This window comes from Chenopodium album, chromosome 4 (assembly GCF_948465745.1).
Source record: "Chenopodium album chromosome 4, dcCheAlbu1.1, whole genome shotgun sequence".
NCBI classification, from domain to species: Eukaryota; Viridiplantae; Streptophyta; class Magnoliopsida; order Caryophyllales; family Amaranthaceae; genus Chenopodium; species Chenopodium album.
Window position 1 is genome coordinate 57,389,314 of NC_137837.1, and position 12,259 is coordinate 57,401,572.

General features: G+C 34.8%; 1 protein-coding gene across 4 annotated transcripts in view; it reads left to right on the top strand.

The window, feature by feature from the left end:
* The window catches only part of LOC145629148 (calcium-transporting ATPase 3, endoplasmic reticulum-type-like), a 48,225-nt gene that overhangs the window by 11,200 nt on the left and 24,766 nt on the right, over window positions 1–12,259 (top strand). For all 4 annotated transcript variants that reach the window (XM_081681682.1, XM_081681681.1, XM_081681680.1 and 1 more), the window contains 10 exons: window positions 951–1,025; window positions 3,245–3,290; window positions 3,475–3,534; window positions 3,678–3,758; window positions 4,920–5,005; window positions 7,603–7,704; window positions 7,838–7,891; window positions 9,014–9,115; window positions 10,361–10,419; window positions 10,518–10,662. In XM_081681682.1, coding sequence (XP_081537808.1) covers window positions 951–1,025; window positions 3,245–3,290; window positions 3,475–3,534; window positions 3,678–3,758; window positions 4,920–5,005; window positions 7,603–7,704; window positions 7,838–7,891; window positions 9,014–9,115; window positions 10,361–10,419; window positions 10,518–10,662 — 810 coding nt within the window. The remainder of the gene's footprint in view (window positions 1–950; window positions 1,026–3,244; window positions 3,291–3,474; window positions 3,535–3,677; window positions 3,759–4,919; window positions 5,006–7,602; window positions 7,705–7,837; window positions 7,892–9,013; window positions 9,116–10,360; window positions 10,420–10,517; window positions 10,663–12,259) is intronic.

Below are 12,259 nucleotides of genomic sequence, written 5' to 3' on the forward strand. Positions count from 1 at the left end.
TTTAGAGAACTCAATTTCTAATTGTTATGTTATTTTTCTTTCCAACCACAGAATCAAGTAGTTGGTCAAACATGTGGACGGCTACTATAACTTTCTTTTCTGTTCTTCTAACAACATAAATGATTTGCTAATGCACCAAAATAGATTTGCTAATTCAACCCATCTATTAAATAAAGAAAAAAAAATCTTTTGGAATGCTACTATCCTAGTATTGTGCAAGAATCAGAGACACCATGTCTTCCATTACCGTATTGTATCTCTTGTAAAATGTCTTCAGTGTCATGTCTTTCTAGATAAGATGTTCAGGTATGACATGAACCTTAGCAGGGGGTCCTAGACCAATTAAATTGATTATGGGAAGCGTTAGGTTATGGAGTTTTCTGCAATTCAGGGTAACCATAATTAAGACCTTGACACATTATATTGTAAGAATCTATTATTGGTTGAGGAAGGCCGGAGTTCAATATGAAAACATTGATAATTATTCCTGGCAACAAGGATTGCTCTGAATGGGGAATATTTTGAACCAATTGAGTTGATTGAAAGGAGTTGATAGATATTATATATATATATATATATATATATATATATATATTTTCAGTTTTTAGGAAGTAGTTCATTGGATTCATATTTGGTTGTGAATTAGAATTCTTGTAAAATTGGTCTCCATGTTTTAATGCGATTCTTTTGGTTTTGGCTAATTCTAGTCAAGTAGTTGGATACATGTCAATCTATTCAGGTTCATCACTTTGCAAGGATTTTAATTTGCAGGGGTTTTAGAAAAGAGTTAAAAATTAAAATAGTTGTATGAAATTCAAAGGGAAGAACAATTTGGGAACGGTGGGTACAAGACTGTTGTTTTAGGCTGCATCTATGGGTCTGTGATCTTTATTACTTTCTTTCCTTCTTGCCTCTTTTTCAATGTTTATGTTAATTACCACTATTTGCAGGTTATTCTCTTGATATTGGCTGCAAATGCTGCAGTAGGTGTTATTACAGAGACAAATGCTGAAAAAGCTATTGAGGTAAAATTTTCATTCAATTTAAACTGAGTTTGCTTGCGGATGTGCACCTCTTTTTTCAGCATCTTCTTTTTCATATGATTTATTAAGTATTGATAAATATTGATGATGATTGATAATTTGTTTTTGAAAATGTTCATAAAGTTGTGGTCTTGTGGAAGGTAAGCTGCTCTTCATCATATGTCAAATTTGTATTGTGTAGTGTTTCTTTTACTCATTTAATATCTTCTTTTGTGGTTTAAAATATTGATTTAGCTCCTTTTTGAAGTTAAGTACCTGGTTTTGTTGTTATATTGTTAGAATTCTTCTTGCTTAAATTATAAGTGTGGTTTGCCAAGTTCCACAATTATGATTATCAACATAATATTTGTAAGGAAAAATACACTTTAATAATCCCAAATATTGGCTATTTACTTCTAATAATCCCAACTAACGTTTATTATCTAATAATCCCAACTATGCTATGAGTTTGCCTTCAATAGCCCCTACGGTCAATGATCTATTATAGCAGGTAACCATGACACATGTCGACACGTGATAACTATTGGCAATTTACTTCTAATAATCCCAACTAAGGTTTATTATCTAATAATCCCAACTATGCGATGGGTTTGCCTTCAATAGTCCCAATGGTCAATGATCTATTACAGCTGGTAACCATGACACATGTCGACACGTGATTGGTCCAATATTTAAATTATATATATATAAAAAAAAAAAACCAAAACACCCCAGCCACTCCCCCTTCCCCTTCTCCTACCGTATAACCCTTTGCCCAACCCCTGATCTTACTGAAACCGGTCGGCTGCCCCCTTTAATTTAACCTCATACACGGCCAGCCAACCCCTCCCAACCCCCAAAACCAACGCAGCCTACCCACTCCCAACTACACCACACAAACTCCCTAATCAAGGAGGATGCTCAAAGCTCCTCTTATGGCAGAAATATTGAGTTAGAGAGAGAAAGGGAAGAGAGAGGAGTAGAAGAAATTAAGACAAAGAAGAAAGAAGTCGGAAAGAGGAAGTGTTGTATTAATTGTCTAAGTAGCTCACAATTTCCCACAATTGGGACCCCTTTTCTTCGTTTTGGCTGCTCTGATTTTTGGGATTTAATCCCCTGCTTCCCCTACTTTTCTTTCGTGCGCTACTCTTCATCACCGCCGCACACCACAACCAACATCAACAACAAGCTTCAAAGAATTTCAGGTGTTGATTGATGGTGGGTGGCGATTGTTGGTGGGCGTTTTTGGTGTGGCTGCGGCGGTGACTGTTAGTGCGGTGGTGCGGAAGGGGATTGCAGGTGGTTGATTATCGGGCTGTGATTGTTAATTGCGTTGTGAGGCAAAAGCAGGTGCGTGAGTTGTTAGAGGTGGGCAAAGGAAAGTGCAGGGCAACGAGGTTATTGGGTTGGTGGTTGAAATGGCGAGGGGCTTGGGCTGCCGCAGTAGTTGTGGAGTGTGGAAGGAAATTGCAGGTGGTTGATTGCAGTTGTGTTGGTTTTGGGGGTTGGGGGGGGTCGGCTGGCCGATTTAGGGGGTTATACTTATAGGAGGTGGCCGGCCGGTTTCTAGCGGGGTTAGGGGTTGGGCTAAAGGTTTTACGTGGGGGAAGGGGATGGGGGGAGGGAAGTGGTTGGGGTGTTTGGGTTTTTTCTCTTTATTTTCTTTTTTTTTTTAAATTTTTTTTTTGGACCAATCATGTGCTAACACGTGGTTTTTAAATACCAAAAAAAAAATGAAATTATTTTTTTAGTAGGTGATTGGTTATTGAAACCATTGGGGGCAAACTCATATCATAGTTGGGATTATTAAACAATAAATCTTAGTTGTGATTATTAGAAGTAAATCGCTAAAAGTTGGGAATATTAAAGTGTATTTTTCCTATTTTTTATGTAAAGTGTTAATGATTGCACAGTGCTCTGAATCTGTATACAATAATTTGGGCTGTGTAGAGAGGCTAGAAAGAGATGGCATGCACAAAGCGTGAGAGTAATGGTGTACATTTTGCATATGGAAAAACCTGTTAGTTGATTGGCTGAATACTGATTTAATCATTCAACTTTGACCATTATGATGTGCTTTTATTTCTGCTATTCCTAGTTCTTGTATTCATGAATTTTGCTCATGATGTTAGTTTACTCGCCTTATGTTTGTGTTCTTGTTGTATGTGGTATCTAATAATACATTATTCTATCCCTCATTCTCGTCATTGTCATTTTTGCAGGAGCTAAGAGCTTACCAAGCAGATGTTGCAACTGTTCTCAGAAATGGTAATGTAAAGTAATAATTACAAAGTATACCGAATTGTTTCAAAAACGTAGTATAGTGAATTTTGCCATGAGTATGTCAGTACATCTCCTTATTTGTGCTGATGACTTATCCAAGCTGTTCTGTTTGTGCTTGTGTTTAGTCTGCAACACTAACTCATTTAGTATCTTGTTGGCTGCTCAACAGGTTGTTTCTCAATAGTACCTGCAACAGAGCTTGTTCTTGGAGATATTGTGGAGGTCAGTGGTAAGTTGGTGCTTTCTGTTCCAAATGAAATCCCATATTACTGGGTTTTCTTTGGTTTTTTTTTTTTTTATTTATTTTTTTTAAAAATTTAAATTTAAATTTTTTGCTGTTAAACTAACTCCATTTTTAAAATTAAAATATAGTGGGTTGTAAAGTTCCAGCAGATATGCGGATGATTGAATTGTTAAGTGATCAATTGCGAGTCGATCAAGCAATTCTTACCGGTACGTTTGGATTTTATATATCTAGATTTTGTCGTTCCTGTGTGTTGGTCAAATTTCTTTGAATAATTAGTATTGGGTGAGGCAGATGTGAGATGTGTAATTTGGTTGATTCTGCTCATTCCACTGGTTGGCACTTCGATACTGTATGTTACCATCCCTAGTTAGTGGTTACTGACCATTCTCCTTGTGTGTGTGTGTGAGTGTGTGTGTGTTTTTTATTATTTTTTATTTTTTATTTATTTATATTTATTTATATGATTATTTATTTTTATACTATCAAAATCTGTGATGTGCTAATGGGGAGGATCTACAGCTTTATGTGTCATATCTTTATACTCCGTAACTTGTACTTGTTAACTAAAGACTGAAATGAAATAGAAATGTTTTTTTGTTAGTTAAAGGATTGCGGAGCTCAACTATCTGACTAGTGTGTGCTCAATAAGACCTACCTGGCCAAGGAACAAAAATGATCCAATATAAACCCAAATAAAATCATGGTATAGTGCTTTGAACTGTATTCCAAGCATCCTAGCCTACAAACCCCATTTGACCCATCTTGGGAACAGTTCAATTTAGGCTATGATTCCCAATGATGTTCCAAAGATGGCCTGGTGGCATGTGATCTAGCTTGCTGATAATGTATCGACTGACCAAATTATGACATTGAATGGCTGGTAGAATTCATAAGGCCTACAAAGTTTTTAATAATTTTTTTTCTACCCCTTATTCTTTTTCACCCAAGACCATGATCCTGTTATATGATAATATGAGGTAAAAAACTGCTGCATTTACTTTTGCTAAGTTCACTGATTTACAAATTACAATTACTCAAAGTTCTAAGGAAAACAGGAAGCTAAGTTCCAATGAAGATTTTTCCTGCTCGTGAATCTACATTTGTGCAAAGTAAAGTTGATCAACTTTTTGTCCTCTAGCTAAAAGTAAAGATTAGTAACCAGTATAATTTTAATTATAAAACTGTGAGTATGTATATGTGAATTTTAATGGTGATAGGTGCTGTTACATTCTGCCTCCGTTTATTTTTTCTCAGGAAGGCATTTTCTATGGTATCGTGTCTTTATATCTTGTAGCCTCCTTTTCTCTTTTCACTGTAAATTGATTTAGAAATCTCTCCTCATACTTTCAGTCAAATTTTGTTGGCAGGTGAGAGTTGCTCAGTAGAAAAGGAAGTTGATGCTACTTCGGCTGTGAATGCTGTGTATCAAGACAAAACAAATATTCTTTTTTCGGTAATGACATTCATAATTTGGTACTTAATGAGTTCCTTACGTGCATTCAATATGTTATATTGAATTAATTTTATCTATTTAAAGTTGTAAACCAATGCTAGTTTATGTAATCAATCAATCAATAACTATATACTAAAAGACAGACCAGCAATGGCACATGTAAATTTCTGGTATGTCGTTGGTTTTTTGTTTTTTTGTATATATATATATATAAAACTTTTATATTTTAGGAAATTATATTATGTACAATAATAATTGTCATAGATAACTATAAAAAATAAGTATAAAGATCTTTTACATTCTATAAATGGACGTATATGCAACTACTATAAGTCTATAAGTATGTGTTTTGGCAACATATAATTACTTTAAATATGCAAACTTTGAGAATCTTTTTTAAGAATATATAATCTTCATGTACTTGACAATATTAATTACTGAATTAGGAAAAAAATATATTCTATATATGAATATAAATACTTCTTTGCTTAATAGTAAGAAATAAAAAGAATACATCGATTTTGTCTTTGAAAAATTAAAATTACCCATACGATCAAAGATCACTACAAGAAAACGTGTTTTTAGTGATCAATATTAACGACGGGCGTCAAATCAGTTGGTAAAATGAAATATTAGCAAATAATTTTGAAAACATTTGCCAATTACCGACCGTTAAGATGATAATCAATCACTAATAATCGATTGTTTTAAAAAGCAGTCATTCGACATAATTTTAAAATACTCATTTGACTAAAGTACTAAACAACTCTTTCACGTGATATTCAATATTTAATTTTTTGTAAAGACATGAAATAATAAGAAAATAACTATATTTTGGTAAAAATTTGTTCACAATAATTTTAGATTTTTTTTTTATTAAATATAATGCTAATTTAATAATGAAAATTAAAATATTCCGTGCATGGCACGGGACCTAACCTAGTTAATGTACTAGTTATAATATTCTAGTAATGGAAGAAGAATTTCAATAAAAGGTCATATATAACGTAGAGGTATAGAGGGGATTATGTACTCTCTAAATAATTTAAACTACACTTTTACAGGTTGGAGGAGGTTATTCATTGTGAGCTTTAGGTCTTAGGGAACTAAGCTTTTTATGGGGAGTACACAAGAAGGATGTGGTGTAGGGTTCATTACCCTATTTTTTGGTTATGCTAGTTAGAGTCTTGTGGGTTGTGTGAGGGTTTGGGCCTACTATTGATGTGCAGTATGCACACATGAATTTAATTGGCGTAGGATTTACTTTTGTATCAATTAGGGACAAGTAGGGAGTCGCTACCAAGTATTTTAGAGAAATATGGAAACCTATTGCAAGGATTTAATGATTAGACAACCAAGATGGACAACTTGAATGAATATGGTTTATGCATAGGTTCTTGTCATTTATACATGAGAATATGATTCCATGATGATCGAATAAACCAAATTTGACTTAGGAATGAAAAATATAAGGGCTTAAGAAAAGTGCAATACACCCATTAAGTGTTCTATTTTGATAAATGTGACACAACATCACAACTCAATAACAACCATTTACCTTAATCCTATAAATTACCTGACAATATAAATCTAGTTTTGTTTAAATATTAAAGATACATAAATCTGGCGACCAATTTTATTACTTCCTTCGTTTCGTGATAATATCAAAACTAGGCATTGCACAAAATTTTAGGAAAATTATATGGTGGGGACCAAAGGGGGAATATTGTAATATAAAGAGTATAGTTGGTGGGGATATTTACTTGTTAGTAGTCGAGAGAAATAATAAAAAAAAAGTAGTGTAAATGGGGTTAGTAGGAGGGAAATAATAAAGTACTTGTGCAAGTGGGGTTAGTGGGAGAGAGAAATAATAGAATAATAGTGGATCCTTAACAAAGAAGTGTTGCAATTATTATGAGACCAATGTAAAAGGAAATTGTTGCAACTCCTGCATATGAGTAATGTTTGAGTCAAATATGGACTTGGTCCTCTAATGTTGTCAAATGCACTTCATGATTTTATTTAACATATGAAACAAGTATGTATTGCTTTGAATGACACTTCTAGTCACTTATTAGGTTATTGCATGATCGTATCCCAATAAAATTTTCACGTTTGCTTTAGGCACTAATATTATCGATACTCCCTTTGCCTTGCTTTGTTTTCCCTTCTTTCCTTTTGGTTTGTCCCCTTGAGTTCGTAACATACTGTTGATAACAAAAAATCTAAAAAGTTACAAAACCTCAATGATGCAAACAAAAAGGGACAACTAAAATAGTTGTTAAAGTGAATAGAATAAACTTCTTTTTTGTTAAACAGATAATTTGTAAAAGCTTAAGAGAAAATGCTATTATAGAGAAAGTGAAGTGGGTAATTATTAATTGTGACGAAGAGAGTAAAATTTACTTGAAATGGAGATGTGTAATTGGGAAAACACGAAGAAAGTTGTAAAACATATGTAATTTTTTCCACTTTTCCCCAAAAGGGACAATGAAAAAGCATTAGAATTGTGTATTTTTGTTACTATAGATTATAGATTGCCATTTTGAGGTAAACCATACTCTTTGTTATTCTTATCTCTATACATAAATTGTTAGGGTACAGTTGTAGTTGCTGGTCGTGGAAGAGCTATTGTGACTGGTGTTGGCTCTAATACTGCTATGGGCAGCATACGTGATTCAATGTTGAGAACAGATGATGTGAGTTTCTTTGATGGAAGACAACATGCCTTAAAGCATCTTTTATGGAGAATTATCTTCTTCTTTGTGTGGAAAAGTCTGATGCATTATTTTCTAAGGGAGTTGATGCACAAATGCACACCATTTATTGCAGGAAGTGACACCGTTGAAAAAGAAACTGGATGAGTTTGGTTCATTCTTGGCCAAGGTACATGCTTCAAGTTTCTAACTATCAAAAAATTTATACTACAGAAGAATAACAACAAAGCTACTTTGTGCTTCCTTTAGAAAATGAATATTCCGCCCTTTATTAATCACATAATGTGAATCTTGTCTATCTGTGTCCCTTGTTTTTTTTTTTAAATTTTTTTTTAATTTTTATTTTATTTATTTATTTTTATATTTTTGTCAGATTCCTAAGGTAGGAGACTGAGGGATGCTAAATTCTTTGTGTGCTCCTTTTCTCTCCTTTTTATAACCACTTATAAATAAATCTAAATTCATTTTCTCTTAGTCGTTCCATTAAATGGAAAGTTAAGGTTCTTTAGTGGCTGGAAGCTTGTGTGGGCTGTACCTTAGAGAACTGGAAAACGAGAAATTGCAGTTGGTAGACTGAGCTAGGCATTATCTCTGTGTGCATTTTATATCATGCTAGTGAGGAAACAGGGAATAATTTGTTTTTCCATGTTAGGCATTGTCTATTTTGTAGCAGAGTCTTTACAGTTTTTTAGGAACTCATTTGTTTTCTCCTTTACTTTTTATTGGGCTTTACTGATACCATAAAGTTTGGGAGGCTGAAAGCCAGTGAGAGGCTGTTTTTTTGTTTATGCGGATGTTGGAAAGGCATAATAGGATTTTTTGTGATAAAGTGTCTTCTTTTTTTTGGTTAGTTTATGGAAAGAGTGGTGTATCTAGCATTATTTTCTCCCATATACATGGTGTGTTCCTTGGGTTGATATGATAATGAAACATGTTTCTTTATTCCCCTAATATTGCAAAATGTTGAGTTTTTACGCTTCCCAATACACAACTTTAACTCTTAATATTGTTAAACTTCAGTAAGTAAAAAATTATATTACAAACATAAATAGAGATGAATTTAACAATATCCCACAAGACAATTGTTCCTTATTTATGAATCACCATCGATGGTCAAAAGAGATTGGATGAATTGTGTGAATGTCCAACTGTTGCAATATTAGGGGAACGGAGGAAGTATATTTTTTCCTTTATTTTTGGTGGGCTTCTTGTCCCACCTTTGTAATTCTGCATTTCCTTCTAGATAAGTTATCTTTTCTTATCTAAACAAATGCGTTTTCTACACTTTTAGGTTATAGCAGGTATCTGTATACTAGTGTGGGTTGTTAATATTGGTCATTTCCGTGATCCTTCTCATGGCGGCTTTCTACGAGGAGCTATCCATTATTTTAAGGTAATCATTTATGGTTGAGCTTATACCATTCCAGGCTATAAATTCATACATGCTCAAATAATGTCTATGAATTGTTGATTTGATGTAGTTGAGCATCAACTGATCCTTGTATTTTGAGTTGTTATCAAGTTATTGAAGAATTTGTTTGATGTATGTTGGAGACTTTTGATTGTTTTCATTGATAGTATCTTTGGGTTTGATGCGAACTAATAGTTTCTCACCAGTTTAAGACTAAACCGGAAATTTAAAATTTAAGGACCTGGAGATAGGACCAGTTTTGCATTAACTGGACCCGGACCTGACTGATCAAATAGGTCCAGAACAGATTATTGATTGTGGAGATATCTTCCATTGTGTCATTTTTGGCATGATGTTTTCTGTGTTAAGGGCTCTTTAGGGCTCTTTTGATTTACGTTAATTTGAGGAAGCCGTTTGTATGGATGCTGTGTCTCAAATTGGAGTGACCAGACATATAGGAATGTTTCTTTTTATTGAATTATTTAAGGAAAATTTGTCTAATAACACCTTTTATAACCCTTTTGTTGTGAAAAAACAACTTATAATTTTTTTTTTTTGTTAAAACACACCTAAAATCAGATTTTTTTTTTTGCGAGAACACACCTTAGGGCGGTTTTAGGGAGATTGACTCGGGCGTTAAACAACACGTGATGGTCCCGTGCCGACACCCTTCCTTTCTTTTTCCCCCTTTTTTCTCCAATTACTTTCTCTCTCCTCAAAACCACCAAACCACACCGACACCACCGCCTAGCCAACCCAATTACCTACACCACCACCCACCAACCTATCCGATCACCAACCTAGTGTGTGAAGGTTTCAAATGAGTAAATGGTGCAATATAAAGGGAACAGAGGAGATATAAACAAAAGAAAAAAAAAACTTGTTATCTCGTGTTCCAATTTTTTATATTAACCTCTAAGTAACCAAAATTTATAAGTGGACTGGGCCTCATAACTGATAGTTTCGTTACTTTGTATCAAGTTACCACATTTTATATTTGGATTGTACTTGATGACACCAATTATCTCTGATTTTCCTTAGAACATCATAAAGATTAGAAGGGACATGTTTGTAATTTTGATGATGTGTAAAGATTTTTGCAAAAGGAATCATAATTTCTATTCCTGCTGATGTTTCAGGGTTTGAAAGTAGCATTTTAGTTTTATTTTATTAAAAAAAAAAAATTCCTTTTTTTTTTTTTGAGTGACCTCCTTTGTTATTTGCTAGATTGCAGTGGCATTGGCAGTTGCGGCTATTCCGGAAGGGCTTCCAGCTGTTGTTACAACGTGCGTATAGAGCTTTTATCATGTTTGCCTCACTGATTAATCTTTAATGTATGGATTGGCTTCAGAATGTTGTTTACAAGTCTATTTTCATTTTGAAGGTGTCTGGCTCTTGGCACGAAAAGAATGGCCAGGTTGAATGCGATTGTAAGGTCTTTGCCATCAGTAGAGACCCTTGGCTGTACTACTGTGATTTGTAGTGACAAAACTGGTACTCTGACAACGAATATGATGTCTGTCTCTAAGGTACGTTTGAATTTAATTCATATGATAAATTAACCTCTTTAATCAACATATCTCAAGAATCTGAATCATAAGAGATACAGGAGCATTCCATTGTTAATTGATTCAATCTTATTGCAGCAGGTTGATAATACTAAACAAATAATACAAGAACCATTGTTTTTTGTTGGATCCAAAGAACTGTGTATATTATCATGTTACGAACATTCGTGACAGATAAGTTCTTAGATACTTGCTAATAGTCAAGGGTGTCTCGCATAATATCTCTTTCTGCTGATAAGAAAATTGAATCTTGTATGTCTATATCCAGTGATCATTGAATTCCCTATCATATAAAAGTGTTGGATGTGGGTACACTTCCAGGTGTGTGACATCAACATTGTCCTAAAATTGGACTGGGCGTGATCATGTTATAATGGAATATATTTTGTTATAAGAAGATTGTTTCAAATGAACTCTGATTCTTAAATACATTTTGGGGGTGTTTGGCTTAACAAAGGGAAAGGGAATGAGCATAAGAAAGAGAAACAAGCAAAATGTTCACCAAAACCTTTAGATTTAGGTAGTTGTTTGTTTTAAACAACCATTTCCTTTCCTTTCAACTACTACCATCACCCTAAATCAGAAACCACAGTACAACCACCACTGTCCCATTAATTCTTCCACTGCCGCTGGTGCCCTTTACTCCCAAAGTCACTGCCTCTACCGCCACTCCTCCCCTTGGTGCCGCCGCCACCCCTGCTTACTCTCTCTTTCTCTCTCTTTTCTTATCATGAATAATCTTCTAGACCTAAGCTAGTTTTGGGTTTGGGTGTTGTGGATTTTAGGTGTTCGGGTGGGTGAGGTAGTGTTTATGGGGAGTGGGGGTGGGTTTTTAAATGGGCGGGGTTGTTTTTTTGAATGTGGGTAGGGTTTCAGGTGGCGGGGTTGTGTTTCACAAGGTGGAGGTTAGTAATTGGTGGTTTCGGTGGGCGGGGTGGATATTCTAGGGTGGTTATGGTGGAAGTCAGGGCGCTGACGCCAGCACTGGCAGTGAGGTGGCGGCAGTAGGGTGATGGCAGTAAGATGCTGGCGGTGGTGAGGGTGGCTGTGGTTGGTGTAATGTGGTGGTGGCTAAAGAAAGGGAATCCAAATACCTTGGGGGGGGGGGATCAACTTTGACTTTTGGTGAATTGAGAGGGGAAAGGGAATGACCTACATGTCAATACAAACATCAATATTGGGAATCAGCTGTTTTGATTCCCTTGTCCTTTCCTAAATACCCCAACCAAAAGTCACCTACACATTTTACGTTGATTTGATTATTAATTCTTATTGATGTGCTTATCCGAAGCCCATTGGGAACACGTATTTTACATATTTTCTTTGGCTTCCTTTTATTTGAACATTTCTTCTTCAATGACTATGTGGTTTTAGATAGTTAAAGTTCCTGGCAAGCATAGAAGTGTTGAGTAAGAATTTCATACTCTTGTTGGACTGTCGAGTGTCCGACATAGGTGTGTAAGACAAAATGAAGAATCAAAATAACTTAGTTGTATAGAGCCAATGCAATTTTCTGAAAAACTTATGCTGGATAATTGTAAGCTAATCGCCCATGGGA